General features: G+C 38.0%; 2 protein-coding genes across 2 annotated transcripts in view; one reads left to right on the top strand and one right to left on the bottom strand.

Annotated features, from left to right (window-relative positions):
• The window catches only part of NEUTE1DRAFT_38402 (uncharacterized protein), a gene marked incomplete at both ends in the record, with an annotated part of 9729 nt that extends 8667 nt beyond the window's left edge, over positions 1 to 1062 (bottom strand). The window contains 2 exons of the mRNA XM_009850443.1: positions 127 to 765; positions 1036 to 1062. Coding sequence (XP_009848745.1) covers positions 127 to 765; positions 1036 to 1062 — 666 coding nt within the window. The remainder of the gene's footprint in view (positions 1 to 126; positions 766 to 1035) is intronic.
• Positions 1063 to 4534: 3472 nt separating this feature from the next.
• NEUTE1DRAFT_116342 (NADPH-cytochrome P450 reductase) lies at positions 4535 to 7748 on the top strand (the record flags this gene model as incomplete). Its single annotated transcript, XM_009850978.1, has 4 exons — positions 4535 to 4624; positions 4841 to 6801; positions 6873 to 7151; positions 7273 to 7748. 3 exons carry the CDS (start codon positions 5020 to 5022, stop codon positions 7288 to 7290), a joined length of 2079 nt encoding a protein of 692 aa, XP_009849280.1.
• Between the last annotated feature and the right edge of the window lie 11687 nt (positions 7749 to 19435).

Here is a 19435-nt window from a genome sequence, read left to right as displayed (position 1 = left end):
GGGCCCGCATATTTGTTCGACGTGAGGTTCGGGGTCGTGGAAAGGAATGCTTGTTATTTCCGTCAACTTCTCTTCCGCTTGCGCAATGAAGGACGTAAAGAGCACGTGTAGCGCGTAATCACCGACCGTCTTCGGGTCATCCTTGTGCCGAGACGAATGAGCATGGTGGTGCGAGTGGTCCCGCCTCGACCTCCCGCTGGCCATCCTTTCTGGCTTTCTAGGTGTTCCCGTTTGCCCGCCCTGGCCGGTGAGATCGTTCATAGCGGCAGCAGACGACGTTCGTTCGGGAATCACGGGCACCGATGCCGCCGTCGTTCCGGACAGGGCCGTCTGGGGCCTCGAGCCGATGGAAGAGCCGTCGTTGTCCTTGCGCGAGAAGCCATGTAAATCTGCTCGATCGGGGGAAATGCCTGCGCCGGCGGCGGCAATCATCTGGGGGCTGAGAGGGCTCGAGTGGTTGCTTGCAAGACTCCCATTTCTCGAATGCTGGATGCCAATGCCGTGTACGATGGACGTCTGTCTGTGATGGCCGTACGAGGATAACTTGGGGTCGACTAGTCGCTGGGGCGCATGGGCACCGCGAACAGTGCTGCTAGCAGACCACTGTAATTTTTCGAGAGACGATTCGCGGGAATGCGCAACACTTTTGCTGTCGGGGGCAATCGGCCTCAGTGTTCTCTGCCAGTCGGTGTTGTCATCTTCCTCTTCAAGCCGGGCGATGGTTCGGGGCGAAAACTTCAAGGGCTCGTGGTCCGAAGGCAGCGTCTGAGACGGAGCTGTGGCGCAAATCGCGAGTCAGCAATCTGAACCAGGATCTCATTTCCTTATAGTTCCTTCTCTTGTTGCGCGCGCGCAGGCGTTGTGAGAACCCTTCCAGCCTGGGATGGAAACTGGAAGTTACTACTCCATCACCCGCTTGGTGTCGCTCTCGAGCCATAGTTTTGCGCAGAAATGACTGTTCTACATAGGTAGGAAGTAGAGGAGACAAGGAGGCAAAGGTCGGTACTAGTCGAACAACACCATCACAGGACTCACCCATTTTGCCAACGTCTCGCCTCTCATGATACTTCTTCAGCGCATTCAGGGCGGGGTCGAATCCGCGCGCGTTGCCTTGCAGACTGGCAGCGGCAGCGGCAGTGGGTGTTGTTTCTTGTACCGGCAAGGCCTGTATCGATACCTATGCACTGGTTATTTTGGAGGAAGTTGGACAGAAAAAAGGTGGCGTCGCGACTGGCCGGCGCGAAGGTGACAGAAGCAAGCAAAACAGTCGGGAAGTTCTCAGCCTCTGATAATGGATGTCCGCGGCTAGATTCACAGGCTAGTCCCATCCAGGACGGGATTCGAAGTCGCCTGTCTGTGGCAGCAGCAAGTGGAAGCCCTCTCCCCAAACGTCTCCCGTGCAGCGCGTTCGCTCCCTGGTTCCCCGTCCCATCTTGTGGTTGCCCTGCCACTCACTCAAGCAATGGATGTACACATCGGATGGATGTGCAAACCGAGCTTCATTATGCCAAACCACGCCCCTCTCACTTTGTGACCGATGATTGCGCGAACAGGCCTGCAATGTCCTACATAGTTTACCAATGACGGTGCCTTGAAACGCCTGACAGCCAGCCAGTCGCATCACTTGGTTCTCTTGGGTAGCTCGGTAGGTGGGCCAAGCAACCTCAGAGCGGACCCTAGTAACAAAGTGCAATCGAGGTATGCGAAAAATAGTTCGAACACACTTGCACTGAAAGTCTGAAACAAACCAGATATATACCTTAGGGGTATCTCTAGTATTCGATCTTCTATCTTATTTTTTTTCCCTTACACACCTCGGTGATCTGTAGGGCTGCAAGGGGTCCAAGAGAACATCTTAGCCCACCAAGAATTGAATCACATTCATCAAAGGAAGCATTCAACCAGATGATCGGTCCTCTCCTAGAGGCTTGCGGTCGATGTTTTCTTGGTTAGAGAAATGGCTTGACATGGCGGCCTAAAGAACATCAATGAGAGAGCCTCAACTGTGTAGGAGGGATCTTGGTGGGGGCCCACTCCGAATACCTCAGCTATTCTGTGACAATATCTGTGACGGCGCGTATACGCACCCTGCTGTCCGGGCTTCAAGAGCCGAACGATGTTCAACCCCAGACAGGCCCGTCACAAGCAGGTCTGCAAAATGGGGTTCCCGGAGTTTTACATGGAGGCTCTCCACACACGTCATGTCACTACGTATGTAGGTACGCTACATAGTGTACTTACCGCTGACCGTTAAAAGTCTGATACTACCTGCCACTATGCATTCCGTTCTCGAGCCAGTCTTGAACAAGCTTATCTCGCTGTACCTGAGAACATGGATTAATGTATGTAAACTGGATACGTTTGGGGAACACAGTCCAGTAGTGAGAATGGGCCTATAATATACAGATCTCCCGAAGGTTTTCGCGAGGTGCCAGGGGGCGATTGCGGAGCGATCGTTTGCAGAGGCTGACCGGAGACTGTTATCACCCCGGGACACAGGAACCGAACCCGTGCTGAACATTCTCCAGCCCCCCCTCAATTCAATTCAAGCCAAGCTCCCCCCGCAGCGCCTTCGTTCCCTTGTTGATCAGAGGGCGCTCGGACCATATCTCGTCGTAAGGGTCAAGGGTCTTTTGTTACCCCTTCTCAAAGTTTGGAAAGGGATGAACAGGGTCCATACTCCATATGTACCGAGCTTTTGGGACTGCCAAAAGCGAACCTTGCTGGTCTAACTATAGTTTCTGCAGATGTGAGCTGTTTATGCGAAACCTCAGGCACGCAATCATGTATCAAGATGTCTCGAGATTACCGTCAGTTGTGCTGACTTTGGTAACGACAATTCTTACAGAAACAAAAATAGCTCCAAATTTGAACAGCCGTATACTCGGTTTGGCCGTCTGTGTACATGGTAGTATGTGAAATGATGCTAGGGTTTCCAAATTCTCTTTGATGCCCTGAGAACGTCAAAGCCGTGAAAACAAACCCGCATCAGCGCCGGAAAGCTACGCTCCCCTCCGCGGCGCGGCAGCCGCGGGTGTCAAGCGGACGTAACCCTGCTGCAGGGCCGAGATGCCAACCTACTGTACCACTTTCACACGATATGAGGCAAGAGATGGGAGCGTAGGCGAATAGAATTCAATATCCTCGGCGTATAGGCGACTGCCGGCCACCTGTGAGCCTCTGTGGGAGTGAGGAGATGAAGGAAGCCGATAGGATCTTTGGGGACGAGCTCGGCGATCTACCCGTAAAAGGCCGGGCCGCAAAAGGAGGAGCGACGACGCGAGCAAAGTACATAGATAGGTAATGTTTGGCAACCACCAACTTCTTACGAACGATCTTGTTCGAAACCCTTAAGCGCTCACCCCACAAAGAGACCAGGGCCCGAAGCAGTGGAAAGTTGTGCAGGACATCGTTCACGGTCCACTTCTGTTCCTGGTCTCGAGGCTCTTCCTGGCCTCGTGCTCGACTACCGATCAAGGCTTGGGCGCCGAACCGGCTGAATGTTGACGAGTTGGTGCGGCAAACCGATTTCCGAAAAGTCCAATGAGTCAGAAGCGGAACGGGGTGAACAGGATCGGTTTGTGCATCTTTGCATCGTGTGAACTCGCTTCCGCCAGATGTTCAGAACTCCATGTGGGGTACGATGTGGAACTCGCCCAATGCCGGCTTACCTACATATCTCCCTATAACGGGAGTTCGGGAGAGTTTCACGGGAAGAGAACAACATCGCTTCTTCTTTTCTTGGATGTGATCAAATGGTCTCGTTGCTGGCATCTTTGAGCCCGTCATTGATGTCATGTCGAAGGCGACAGAGGAATCTGAATTCCGTAGAACGCTGCGGCTGTCGGACACACCCCGGCTCTAAGTGTAAGCTGCCCAAGCTGAGATGAGAAAGGGTTCCAGTTTACCTTTGTATTTACACGGTATGTGTATGATTGGCCTCGCTCGTATGGACCTCGACTTCTGCAGAAAGATCTGTGATGAACCATGGTGATTTCTCGAGGCTCGAGATCCCATCTCTGCCTCCGCGAGCAAGTACCTCTCCTGGTCATGTGAAAGCATTGTAGCCTAAGTCCACGGTCGCTTTGGAACTGTCATTGATGCCCAGGGTGGCCGCCGGTATCATTGGAGGGGGGAACGTCGAACCTCGAGGAGCAGGATGGCAAACTCTTTCACGGCACTGGCTGGAGATCAATGAGAGCTTCACCCAAGATGGACAGCGCATTCGGTTAATTATCAACTTTTGACACCAGGGACGGTTGTCCTTCGGCGTGTTGTTCGGCGAACTGAAGGCTCCCGTCAGCACCACTTGGCCTGAGAGTGCAGTGGTCGGGTCCCAATATCAAAGTGGAGCCCACGGGAGGGGCCCGGTCATCGGGACTTTAGCGCTGAATTATGCATCGGATCGCGTGGGTCCCGCCCGCGTCCATCGGCCAGGGGGCATGTGTCCCTCAGTTTCCAGTTTATCTTCGCTCTCGATCTTTTATCTTTTAAGGGTGAGAGACCGTCACCCCCTTTCCTGTCTTCTTTTCGACTGCCAGCTGCCATTCTTTATTTTTTTTCTTGTACTGTCTGAGCTTCGGGTTCCGTCGCCTCTGCCATTTCCCTGCGAGGTTCGTCCCAGGTACGTACATCGTCTTAACTGCCGGACAGAAGCCGTCAGCGATGGCAGCCGTGGCATGTCTGGTCTTGCCATGTGGCCTGACCTCCCAAGCATACGGCACGCCGCTCACAGACCACACGCCAATCTTGCGCGAGCAACAAGCGGCGCTGGCATCTGTCATTGGGTTCATAGAGCCGTTTCAGTTGTTCACCGGGCTAACATGGGATTTACGCGCAGGCCAGCTTCTTTTGGCTCCCCCCTCGGCCAGAAGCAGCCAAGCGAGCCAGTGCGTTACCGGCCCGGTTCGGTACTCCTTCCTCTAGACATCTCCATATCCGATAACTTGCAAGACTCTACCGGTTGTGCCCGCTTCAGTTCCACGCGCATACCCGCCCCCTCCCGTTTATATCGCCGTCATGGCCGAACTCGACACGCTGGACCTCGTGGTCCTGGCGGCCATCCTTTTCGGAACGGTCGCCTACTTCACAAAGGGCAAACTGTGGGGCGTTACAAAGGATCCTTATGCGAGCTCTCTGGCCAATGCCAGCGGCGCAAAGGCTGGCAAGACAAGAAACTTTGTGGAGAAGATGGAGGAGCAGGGCAAGAACTGCATCATTTTCTACGGATCTCAAACCGGTACTGCTGAGGATTATGCTTCGAGACTGGCCAAGGAGGGCAAGAGCCGGTTCGGCCTTGAAACCATGGTTGCTGACCTTGAGGAATACGACTTCGACAATCTTGATACCATTCCTGAGGACAAGGTGGTGTTCTTCGTACTCGCCACCTATGGTGAGGGTGAGCCTACTGATAACGCTGTGGATTTCTACGAGTTCATCACCAACGAAGACGTCAACTTCACGGAGGGCAACGAACCTGCGCTTGGCAACCTGAACTATGTCACGTTCGGTCTCGGAAACAACACCTATGAGCACTACAACTCCATGGTTCGCAATGTGGACAAGGCTCTCCAGAAGCTGGGTGCCCACCGTATCGGAGATGCTGGCGAGGGTGATGATGGCGCTGGTACCATGGAAGAAGATTTCTTGGCCTGGAAGGAACCCATGTGGAAGGCTCTCGCCGAGAGGATGGGTTTGGAGGAGCGCGAGGCCGTTTACGAGCCCGTCTTCAGCATCGTCGAAAGGGAGGGCCTGACCAAGGAGTCCCCTGAAGTCTATCTCGGTGAACCCAACAAGATGCATCTCGATGGAACCGCCAAGGGTCCCTTCAACGCCCACAACCCGTACATCGCTCCCATCGCCCAGTCCTACGAGCTCTTCTCCGTCAAGGACCGCAACTGTCTCCACATGGATATCGATATCAGCGCCTCTAACCTCAACTACCAGACTGGTGACCACATCGCTGTTTGGCCCACGAACCCTGGTGAGGAGGTCGATCGCTTCATGAACGTCCTGGGTCTCTCCGAAAAGCGCCACACTGTTGTCAGCGTCAAGGCTCTCGAGCCTACCGCCAAGGTTCCCTTCCCGACTCCCACCACCTACGACGCTATCGTTCGCTACCACATGGAAATTTGTGCTCCCGTGTCTCGTCAATTCCTCGCCCAACTCGCTGCTTTTGCTCCCGATGCGGAGGCAAGGGCCGAGATGACCAAGCTCGGCGCCGAAAAGGATTACTTCTACGAGAAGATCAGTCTTCACCATCTCAACATTGCCAGAGTCTTGGATATTGTTGGCAAGGGTCAGAAATGGACCAACATCCCCTTCTCTGCTTTTATCGAGGGCATCACCAAGCTTCAGCCCCGCTACTACTCCATCTCGTCCTCATCCCTTGAACAGCCCAAGAAGATTTCCATCACTGCCGTTGTCGAAAGTACCCAGCTTCCTGGTCGTGATGACCCCTTCCGCGGTGTTGCCACCAACTACCTCCTCGCGCTCAAACAGAAGCAGAACGGCGAGCCCGAACCTTGCCCCTTTGGTCTTTCCTACGAACTCACTGGCCCCCGTAACAAGTACGATGGTATCCACGTCCCCGTTCATGTCCGCCACTCCAACTTCAAGCTCCCCTCGGATCCCTCCAAGCCCATCATCTGCATTGGTCCCGGTACCGGTGTTGCGCCCATGCGTGGCTTCATTCGTGAGCGCGTGCAGCAGGCCAAGAACGGCGAGAAGGTTGGCAAGACTCTGCTCTTCTTTGGCTGCCGCAAGTCTACCGAGGACTTCATGTACAAGAACGAATGGGAGGTAAGTCACGCGCCACACTGGAACCGTTGCTGGTCACTTCGATATGCTGACACAAATGGCGAAAATTCCAGGAAGCCAAGGAGATCCTTGGCGACAACTTCGAGCTCATCACCGCCTTCTCCCGCGAGGGCCCCAAGAAGGTCTACGTCCAGCACCGTCTCAAGGAAAGGGCCGAGGAGATCAACCAGCTTCTCGAGCAAAAGGCCTACTTCTACGTCTGCGGCGACGCTGCCAACATGGCGCGCGAGGTCAACACCGTCCTGAGCCAGATCATTTCCGAGCAACGAGGCATCCCCGAGGCCAAGGCCGAGGAGATTGTCAAGAACATGAGGTCATCGAATCAGTACCAGGTACGTTTACGTTGTGATCTTCCCACTACGTCCCTCTCCTCTCCTCCCCTCCCTTTCTTCCCAAACCGTGTTCGGTCGCATGAAGGAAAACTATGCATACTAACCGGCTGCTGCTTTACAGGAGGATGTCTGGTCATAACCTATATATATGCAGTTATAGTAGATGCAATTAAAATCAAGAATGTGATCCGATAGAGAAGGTTGGAAGGCATGGGGATGGGAGACACTAGACACACCCTTTTTTTGACTTTTTTCTTCTTATGGATAGTCGGGATTATCTTTTAGTAACCAGCTCCGGATGCAATAGCAAATACCCACCAACAAGCGCACATTCATAAGGAACATCATCATCCATCGATATTTTGTGTATTCCTTGGGTATGTGGTTGTTCTTCTGTGCCATGGCCTGACTAAGTATTGAACTAAGCTGGACGGCAGACTGCGCCAATCACACACACGCGGATACATGTACATAGCGTCGAAGGGTTACATTTACACTCCCTCATCTCACCACAGTGGTTGGTGCTCGAAACGAGAAAGGGATATCTGGCGGGGCATTGCCTTGGGCGTCATCTTGTTGATAATACAATACATCCTCAACCAATTTGTATTCGTCATCCTTTCGAACCTCGCCGTGTGTAACTTCGGTAGTCACTCGTCCGATGTCACTACGGTACTCCGACGCCACCCATCTTATGTACCTTCCTTCAAACTTCTGCCGTTTGAATCACAAAATCCCTCCTTGGGGCGTTTTATCAGCCAATAAGAACCCAAGCTTTTGAGAACTTGTGCTACCTTCTCGCAAACATAACCTTTTCCTTCTTTATTTTTTTCGTGGCCGTAGAAAGTGGAAGTTGTGTGGTGTTCGCCGTTTGCTTTGCTGCGGACTGGAGAGCGGAGGGCTCTGATTGTTCCCACACTCAATCGTCTGTGCAGTCTTGGCGGGGGTATATGCGTGCACACACACACACACACCGCATTTGACAAATCTGGCCATTTGACATCGCTTTACATGACTCAACTCAATCGTTTAACATCGAAATCTACCCAAAACTAGTGCAAAAAGTCGATATTTTAATACTCTAAATTGTATGATTATTTATTTTAATATTTATATTGTCTTTTAAACTGTTATCGATATAGTACGCTATCCTAATACTCACTAAAAGGCATTAATAATAATAATACTAGTAAATAATAAGTATCCTAATAACTTTACCGAGACTATTAGTATAAGCGTAAAAAGTGTATAGAAATATAAATATATTCTAATAGATATTAATAAAATATTTCTACTATCGCGAACCCCCTAAAATACTAGAAAACTTCCTATATAGGCACTTAAAGTATAATATATACTATATTACTCTCTATACTTTATTAATTATAATTAATATTGTAAAGGAAGTTATAAACCTCTTCGTACTAAAACCTAATTTATACCTCAATAAAATCTATACCTTTCTAACCAACGAATATAATATATATATTTCGACTGAGACTATACGGCGGCACCTTCGATAGGAGAAGTGGAAGAAGAAGCGACTCTATATAAAAGTATTATAGTAATCCCTTATACTAGTAGCTAAATGGATATTAAAGATTTCTTTATTTACTATAAAAATATTTATATTTTATAATAAGTTTAATATAGATTAAAGGGATAGTATTTATTATATTAGTTAGGTACCCTATAGTACTATTGCAATAGTATTAAATAAATTTATATATAGTATATAGTATTACTTTCTCTTAATTATTATAATAAATAGACTACTTAATATACTAGTATTTAGAGGGGCAACGAATTCGGCCGGGGTTTAGAGTTAGATAGTAAAATACCTACTCTCTAAAATAAATCTATTTCCTAATTGTAATAATATTTTAATAATAAATAATACTAATTAATACCCCTATACTAAACTCTAGTATGTATACAATTAAAAGGGGGTTCTATTATAGTATTTATTACTATACTCTCCTGAATTTAACCCTATCGAAGTATATTTTAGCAATTTTAAATAGTAGTTTAAGAGGGTATACTATAATAAAGGTAGTAATAAAATATTAAATAATAATTTTATTATATTCCTTAAGTGACTAGTATAGAACGCAGGGTATAGAGTATAATAGATCCGTAACTATTTTAAAAATATAAAATTAGTAATAAATTAAATTAATAATATAAATAAAGATTGTAGGGAGTTGTATACTAACGAATTAATTAAGTATAGAGAGATAAGTACTATATCAGGGCGGTAGTAAAGAGTATAGAAGGGAGAAATAGATTTATATATATTAAATTGAGTTATGTGCTAGAAATACTAAAAATGCTAGAAGTACTAAATATACTAAAAATTGTATTTATTTATATAATAATACTAAAATACTAGAAACCCCCCTCTTTCGCTATAAATCGACTCGTAGTATCGTTATTACTCGCTAGGACCGCTAGTAGTAGTATTGCCTACTATAGAAGTAAGAGCTCTAGTAATACTATATTCGAGTATAGTATTAAACTAGGGGTTTAAAGTATATATTAGTTAATTAAATTATGGTAATAGGGGTTAGAGGGTATATTTATTATAATTTAATTATATTGCTAGTACTGCATACTTAGTTTTAAGGAAGTCTTTAATACTGTCCTTAAACGCTATATAGAGGTTGTATATAAAACTTAGCTTCGTAAATTATTTTGCTAGCTATTCTTTGAGTATAAATATATCGGGAGGCGCCTCTTTATTCCGGAGCTTATTCTTTAAAGCGATTAGAACTTTATATACTAGCCCTACTTCGGTCGATTTAGAATGCCTTAAAGAATTTGGTAATAATCTCTTTGACTGATCGATTAGGCAGGGTGGAGGGTAGTAGTAACGAACGGAGATTGAAAATCGAAGGTACGGGTAGATATAGTATAAATAATTTTCTAATTTCTATTGGAGATTCTCTAGTCTCTCTACTTTTGTCCTCTTTATTCGCTACCAATAGTAATATAATTAATAGTAATACCTATAATTAAATAGAGATTATAATTACTATAAAAATAGGAGGAGGGTTAGTATATTTAGTGGTAAGAGTCTTATAATCGGTTGGGTACCTATAGAATATAGTAGTAAAATACTTTAAGGGCGTATATGAATTGATAGTTATTATTTTACTTAGTAGGGGGAGAGTGCCCGCTATATTATTATAATTAGAGCTGCCTACAATTACTGAATTAATTATGGAACTGCTAGTAGTATAAGGAAGAGGTAGTTAGACTTAAGGAAATTAAAAGTAGGGAGGGAAATACTAGTAGGGTAGTAGATATAGTAAATATAGAAGAGGAGGGTATAGTTAGTATAAACCTCTAAAATTACCCCTCCTTAGCGTAGTTTATAGTAGACTATTTATAGTCTCTATATTAGTACTACTATTACTATTATTAATATTATTAACGATATTAATATTAATTAATAGATTATTACTTCCTCCCTTATATTTATTATTATTACTAATACTAGTAGAGGCGGCTATTACTTTATTCCCTAATATCTTTCGTATTAAATTACCGGGCGGGTTAACTACTATAACCTTTCCTAATAAGATTGTATATACCTACTTACCTATATCTTTAATATTAAAGTGTGACGAACGGCAGTCTGATCTGCCTAAATGAGATAGCTGAAGGTAAGAACTATCAGAGTCGTTCGGTAAAGCTAAAGGGTTTACAATAAGTATGCTCGTAATACTAATCTTAATAATAATAATTAAATTGTATTAACTACTATCGAACTATTTAATAATCTAAGTTTTCTAGTCGTCCTTTTATACTATTTTAGCTATCCTATACTTCCTATCCTAGAGTATTTATAGTAGTAATAGCTTACTAATAGTATTGGCTCACCTTATAAGCTGGCTCACTGTATAGCCCTGGCTTACGGGTAAGCTAGGTTTACGTTGTAAGCTTCCTTCGGGCGTGAGCCTAAGTTTGCTCGCTTTACTAGCCCTTATAATTGTACTACCCTACCTTTATATAGTTATAATATTCTAGTAGTTTAGTTAGTCCTTATTATCGCTTAAATTTGTAATATAATACCTCCCCTCCTTAATTGACGCCTTCGACGGTTTATTAATTATTAACCTCTTTTTATTTCTAGTACTATCCTCTATTAGTTTAAATATAGTAAATTTTCCTTTTTTTCTCTTTATCCGCTTATTATATTATTATCCTTCTATATTTATAAGTATCCGTCCAAATCGATAGCTAAATGATAATTACTATTAATTAATATTAAAAAGTTTAGTTATATTATTATATCTTATATATATTACTCTAAACAGGGTTTTATTTACCGAAAGGTTAATAGGTCTACAAAATATAGCGAGTATATCCGCTACGTTCGTCCCTACGTAGGTAGGGATACTAATACTAAGTATAAGTCTTATTACTATTTTTATTAATATTTTATTAATCTGGGGTTAATTACTTATATTTCGGCGGAATACAACTGTATATCTAAAATAAGGATAATTTTTTTAGAAGAAGTAAAAGAGTAAGTAATTTAATTAGTTCGTTTAGAGTAAGAGTAAAGGGAATTTATAGAGAAGGGTAGGGTATTATTATTGTATAATTTAGAGGAATTAGAAATTTTAAAAGCGGAGGAGCGCGTAGAAGAATAAGTTAATATATAGTCCGGTAAATAGTAGACGGAATTTATTACTCCTTCTACCTTTATACTTAAATTCAATAGGGCTTTTACGGACGTTTCGGCCTTCTTTACTTCCTAATTAGATAGTCCTTCTACCCCGATCGATCCGGGTTCCTTTAATAGAATTCCTTTAGTTTCTTAGGACAATTTAAATTCTTAACGGGTTTTTACATATTATTTTCGGGGCTAAATCTATTTTATTTAATAAGGTATTCTAATTCTCCTTCCTCTATCCTTAAATTTAAAATTTATTCTATATTTTATTCTTCTTCTTTATCCTTAATACTAATTCGTATATTAATTCGTATATTCTTAGGTACTAGTTCTAATAATACGATGTAGAATAAGTATAATTTTAGTTTTATAGTATTAGGAATATCCAATTGGTATATTATATTAGAGATTTTCTTTTTAATTTTGAATAGCTTTATTTATTAGTTATTAAATTTCTTATTAGGTCTCCTTATTCTGAAATTCTTAATAGATAAAAGGATTTTATCCCCCTCTTTAAAGTAAGGTCCTTCGAGCCTTTTTAAATTAAAATATTAGTTTATTTTTTATTTAATAAATTCCAATTCTCCTTTAAACTTTTTATATAATATATACAATTTTTCGGCTTTAATTGAGGCCTTAGGGACGTTCGTATTTAGTCCTTCTAAGAGTTCTGGCTTATACCTATAATTTACAAAGAAAGGTGAAACCTTAGTAATTTCTATAGGGGAGGTATTGTATATTAATTATATTGTAGGTAATAGTTCTATTTAATCGCTTTATTCGAAATTAATATAATTCTTTAAATATTATTCTACAATTTGATTAATCCTTTTTATTTATCTATCTATCTACAGGTAATATATTATTAATATTTTATTTTTAGTACCGAATTTAGTTATTAATACTTATTAAAACTTAAATACGAATTTAGTATTTTTATCCGTAATTTATTCCTTCAGCTAATTATATACTAAAGTAATATTCCGATAGATTATATCTATAAATTACTTTATTAACTATATTTCCTTATATAGTAAGAAGTAATTCTATTTAATTAGCCTATTTACTACTATTAATATACTATTATATATAATCCCTATAGTAATATCTATAGATAGTAGTAATTTAGTAATAAAATTTATAATTATTAAACTTTATAGTCTTTCTACAACTTTTAAAGGTTCGAGGAATCTATATAGTTTGTATTTTGCAACCCTAATTTTACTATAATATTTATAGGCCTACAATATTTGAGCTACTTCGGTTTTTATTCTTAGAAAATCGTAGTATTGCTATATCCGTACTATAATTTGGGTAATACCTATATATCCTCCTATCTTAGATATATATATCCCTATAATAAGCGCTTCGAACTACTTAGGCTAAACGTAGGCCTTATTATAGTACTATAATTTATTATTCTAAAGGACGATTCTATTTTTTTAATTATTCTCCTATTTCTATTATTCCTTAAGGGTAACAATAGTAATATAAAACCTAGGGTCCTATATTTTAACCTTATAAATAGCGTAGTATTTTACTTATTTTTATAGGGGGTATATAAATAGTTTATCCGGTTATTCTTAAAATAAAAATATAAAGGCTTCTATAATATTTTTTATATAGTTAATTCATCGGTTTAATATATTAGTACAAATATTCTCCGATCCCTTTTTATAATTAATTTTAAAATTGAATTTTAATAAGAATTCGGCCTATTGTATTTAGCGGTTATCAAGTACCTTCGTAATTATAAAGTACTAAAGATTATTATAGTCGGTATAAATTTATACTTTATGTATAATTCTATTAAAATATAGTCTCTATTTTTAAAACGTTTTAATAATAATTAAGAATTCTTTATTATAGATAGGGTAATTATAATAGGGTCCTTCCAATTTCTTTAAAAAGAAAGCTATAGGATATAATTTTCTTTAATTATTATGTTGCCCTAATTGTCCTTTAATAGTATAATTTAATATATTAATTTTAATTTTAAAGGGTTTATTTAAATTAGGAAATTTTAATACCGGGTCTACGGTAATAGCGTTGTAAATAGTTTTAAAAGCTTCTTTTTCTTCCTTTCCCTATATAAAAGTAGCTTCTTTTTTAATAAATTCGTACAACGGCCTAATAATCTTCCTATAGTCCTATATAAATATCCGGTAGAAATTAATAAACTTTAAAAATCCGTAGACTTTAATTACATTCCTAAGTATAGGTTAATTCTATATAACTTTTACCTTATTTAATTTTATTCTAACTTTATTTTCTAAAATTAAATATCTAAAAAATACAGTCTCCTTTATATAAAATTCACTCTTCTCTATATTAATAGAGAGTTTGTACTTATATAGTACGTTTAGTACTTTCTTTATATATTTTTTATATTTTACAAGAGTTTTAGAATAAATAAGAATATTATTTAAATAGTAAATAGCGAACTTATTAAAGTAGGGTCGAATTATATAATTAATAATAGATTAAAATATTATAAATATATTAGTTAATCCGAAAGGTATAACGAAGTATTTATAGTATCCGTAGGGTATATAAAATACTATCTTCTATTCGTTTCCTTCCTTAATTCGGATATAAATATAAGTAATAGGTAAATTAAGGCGCGTAAAGTATTATACTCCTCCTAATTGACTTCGGATATATAAAATTAATAGTAAGGGATAATTATTTTTTATAATCTCTTAATTCAATTACCTATAATTTATATAAAAGCGTAACTTTCTATCCTTCTTCGGTACAAAGAGGATAGGGTACCCTATTAGCGATATAAATTCCCAAATATATTTCTATTTTAAATTTTCGTTTAAATACTTCTTTAATTCTATATTCTACTTTTTATTAATATAATATACTTTAAAGAATTTAAATTTAATTCCTTCCTTAAACTTAATTTTATAGTCCTATAATCTTTATAGTAACAATCCTTCAAGGTATTTATTAACGAAAGCCGGGTATTCCTAATACTTAATTAGGATTACTATCTTCGGCTTCTCCGCTTATTAATTTTAATAATAATCGAATTTGTATTGAATATTAATTATTAATATTTTTACTAATATTACTAACCTTTCTTTTATAACCTTACTATTTTTATCGATAATACAAATTATAATTTTTTATACTATTTATAGTAGGGCTATAGGAATATTACCTCTTTGGCTTACTTTTTACTATATTCCGGGTTTCCTATTAATAATTAGGTACGTCCTAGGATATAAATAGTTATCTTCCTTCCAACTAATATTTAGGTTATATACTATATACTATAGGTACCCTAAAATTATATCCTTAAATAGCCCTATTTCAATAACATTAAAATTAATTTCAATTATTTTACCTTCTACTATAATAGGGAGTAATAATATTTTCCATTTTACAATTTATATTTTAAAAAGTCCTTTTTTTATAAAGGGAACCTTCTTCTTCTTCTAGGGAATCCTTAATTGAGTAACGAATTTAGGTAAAATAAAATTTAATTGAATTCCGGAGTCTATTAATACAAGAATTTAGTAATTCTTTTAATAAACTACAATTTTAAATTATTAATCCTCTTTCCCTTCTTTTATAATAGCGACCTCTATAAGTATTATAGGGTCTTAAATTTTATTTTTCTAATAGTTGTATCGCCGGATAATTTATTTTATTTAAGGATTTAATTTCTACTAGGCCTCCCTAAAGGCTTTAAACCGTTTTTTAATTCCTAATAATAGTTATTAAAAGTATCCTCTTCCTTAAATTTAGGCTTATTTAGCGAATAGTATTCTTATAATTATACTAAATAAATAATTTTTTTATCCTTAGTACTTTCGGTTATATTAATTTATCGGATATAATATACAATTTCCGCTTTATATACCTATACTTTCTATTTTATATAAATAGGGTAGTCGGATATTGGGTACTAATACTACTAGGGGTCGGTCTCTCCCTATTTTAAATAAGTATAGACGTTACGGGAGTATATAATAAATTTCTTAAGTACTAATTATTTATCTATTCATATAAAGGGATATAAATTAAATACGAACTATTTATCTATAATAAGGGTAGTTTATAAATCTCTTTAATTAAAGGTACGTGTAACGGGTCTAAATTATCCCTATCGATTTAACTTCCTAACGGGTTAGAAATAGTTATCCCGTTTCTTCCTATAATATTCGGAATAATTATAAATAATATATTAGAATTATAATATTCAGTAGTAAGTAAAATAAAGGGGGTATATTTATATAATATTTCCTACGACCGGTTAATATACTTTAAATAGCTCTAGGGTTTATTTTTTAGTAGTTTACGGCTTCCCTTTAATAATAATAGTTCGCTTCTTTTAAAAAGCTTCCTATTTTTCATTCTTTCTACTCTTATTTAAATAGAATTACTATAATTCTGTTTAATATTTTCTAGCAGTCTAATCGGGGTAGTTATATTAATATAAATTAATGAATTTATAATTATTAAATCCTTCGGGTATAGATATTAAGGGCGAAAGTAGTAGCGGAATAATATTTATTATATATACGGCTATAAAGAGAGTTCAGTCGGTATTAGGGAGGTTATTAATTTTTTTCTATATTAGGGTTCGGTATATTTATATTTAGGGTATATTATTATTTTATACCTCCTCCTTAGGATTTTCCTTATTAGGTCCTTCCTATCTATATTTATTGTCGGCCTCCTATTAGGCTTCTTAATTAAAGTCTATAACTTTATTTATAGCGTTTTTTTAACTATATTTAGCGCTAGCGATTTCAATTACCCTAACTCCTTCTACTACAGCGGTTTCCGTTTTCTTCTAGTTTAATTACTTAGGTATATAATAATCTTTCTTTATATACCCAATTTTATTATAATTAAAGTACTTAACCTTTAAAAAATCCTATTTACTTTAATTTACCTAAATTATATTAATTTCTATAGGTCCTAAATAAGTAATTTTGGAAAAGTAAATTCCCTAAATCCTTTTCTTCTTAGTATTAGTATAGTAGGTTTTAGAAGGAACGAAGGGAGTTACTCTTCCTTTCCTTTCCTACTTCCGTTAGAATAGCCGATTATCGATATAAATAACTATATTAATATATATATTAATAGTTTCGGGACGGTCTTCCTTACAGAGCTCGTTTTTAATTCTTTCCTTAAAGCTATTATAGAATAATTATATTAGCCTATTATTATTAATATTATTATAAAGGGCATCCTACTTAAAGAACGTAATATAAATTAAAATAAATTTAATTTATTGAAGTTAAATTAAGTATTCCTAAGCCTAACGAATCTTATCCTTTTTTTTAAAAATTTGAGTAAAGGCTTTAATAAATTCGTTATAATTATTTAGAATCTTCTTATTAGAGTCCGAAGTATTATTTCTATTCTTATAGAAGTTTTTAAAGATAGGCTCGTACTAAGTAAAAGCTTTATTTATTAGCCTAGTTCTTATATAAGTTACTTTATTAAATTTAAAACCGAATTAATTTCTATAGAAGTAGAGATAAGTTTGTATTTAGATTAGGAATCCCGTAAAGGTAGATTATTATCTATCGTACTCTTTAAGTATAATTAATTTAAATTTAGGACGGTTAATAAGTAGAATATCCTCTCCTACCTTCGCTTCGGGGGTACCGGATCTAACTTCGGGCTAGGCTTCAAATTAGCGGATATAATTCTATATAGCCTCGAACTATTAGTATATAAAAATAAGGTTCGCGGGGTTACCCTAGTAAGTAGGATTATTATTATTTCCGGTAATAAATATAGTAAAGCGAAGAAGTACCTTTAATTACTATTTAAAATAGGTTAAAGGGAATAATTAATATATAACGAATAGTAATTTAATTTGCTTAAATAAAATAATTGAAAGTAAAAATTATTAGAATCGTTCAATAAAGTTAAAGGGTTTATAATAAGTATATTTGTAATATTGATTTTAATAATAATAATTAAATTATATTAACTACTATCGAATTATTTAATAATTTGAGTTCTCTAATCGTCCCTTTATACTATTCTAGCTATCTTGTACTTCCTGTCCTGGAGTGTTTATAATAGTAATAGTTTACTAATAGTATTGGCTTACCTTGTAAATTGGCTTACTGTATAGCCCTGGTTCACGGGTGAGCTAGGTTTACGTTGTAAGCTTCCTTCGGGCGTAAGCTTGAGTTTACTCGCCTCACTAGCCCTTATAGTTGCACCGCCCTACCTCTGTGTGGCTGTAGTGTCCCGGTGGCTTGGTTAGCCCTTGTTATCGCTTAAGTTCGTCATATAAAGTTATAGTAGGTTATATTCCCGTCCATAATATAATATATTTAATATTTAATAGCCTTATTATAATTTTTATACTTATAACCAAGACTATATACTTATATCTATACTAACTCTTAATATACGGTACCGTATAATTTTACCCCCGTATACTCCTCTTATTACTAGTCCTTTTCTAGATTCTTTTTAACCTCTACTAATATAGTATTTATTATAATACGCTTAGGCTTCTTAGTACCGGTTAGAGTCTATAACCCTCAAAATAATAGTATATTAGCCGCTTGTAGAGTAATAAAAGAATTAATTAAATTACGAAAGGGGGTAGAAATAGAGGGTATACCACTATAGGAGGAAGGGGTGGCGGGGATTTTATTAACGGGCGGTTCGGTTAATCAAAATTTAAATAATATAGTAAAATAGTATTATTAATTAGTATAACGGAGGTACGATTTTATAATAGTCTTATACTCAATATTACTATACCTATTAAAAAACTCTTTCCTAGAAATAATTTTATTATAAATAATAGCCCGGGCGTGACAATTATTATAAATAGTAGTAGTATAACTAATATTATACAAAATAATTAATTATTTTATTTTTATAATTATACTATTAATAATCTCTTATATATAACATTACTATAGTTATTTAATATTCTTAAGTAAGGTCGTCCCAAACTGCTACTCGTAGAATTTGCTATTATTTTCTTATTTAACCTCTATTTCTCTAAGTATATTACAATCTTCGATAGGTAGTAGTTTATTATAGTTAGTAGTAATATATGAACTAATTATACTAAATTAGATTTATATTAATTTAGGGTATTTAGGAAGAGGCGGCGGTATTAGAATAATCGGCTTACGGGCGCGGGGCTAGGCCGGTAGTACCGAGGTAATTAATTTAATTAGGGAAGCTATTGTTACGGGGTTAGGCGTGCAATGCCAACATCGTTACACCAAACCTCAACTAAAAGGTAAAAGATGGACCGTAATTCTATCTAGAATAGAATAACGGAATGCACGCATATATACTCAAAGTCACAGTATACCCTGTGACAGCTATTTCGCTATTATTATTATTTGATAAAGAAAATAAAATATCGAGAGCCCGCTTCTTAGGAGTAAAGTAGATGGGGAATTATTATTCAACCTTATTATTATTATTAAAATCTTCTTCGCTACTAAAAATTTTAATAGGTATTACGGGCTTAGGGGGGGACGAAGGTAGCTCTAGCGTCGAGTCTTTAGTAGTGGGGGCGGGGGCCTTCCCCTTCTTCTTAACAGCGGCCTTCTTAACGGCGGCCTTCTTAATAATAGCCTTC

This window comes from Neurospora tetrasperma (genome assembly GCF_000213175.1).
Source record: "Neurospora tetrasperma FGSC 2508 unplaced genomic scaffold NEUTE1scaffold_2, whole genome shotgun sequence".
NCBI classification, from domain to species: Eukaryota; Fungi; Ascomycota; class Sordariomycetes; order Sordariales; family Sordariaceae; genus Neurospora; species Neurospora tetrasperma.
This window is presented reverse-complemented; position numbering and strand designations above follow the sequence as displayed.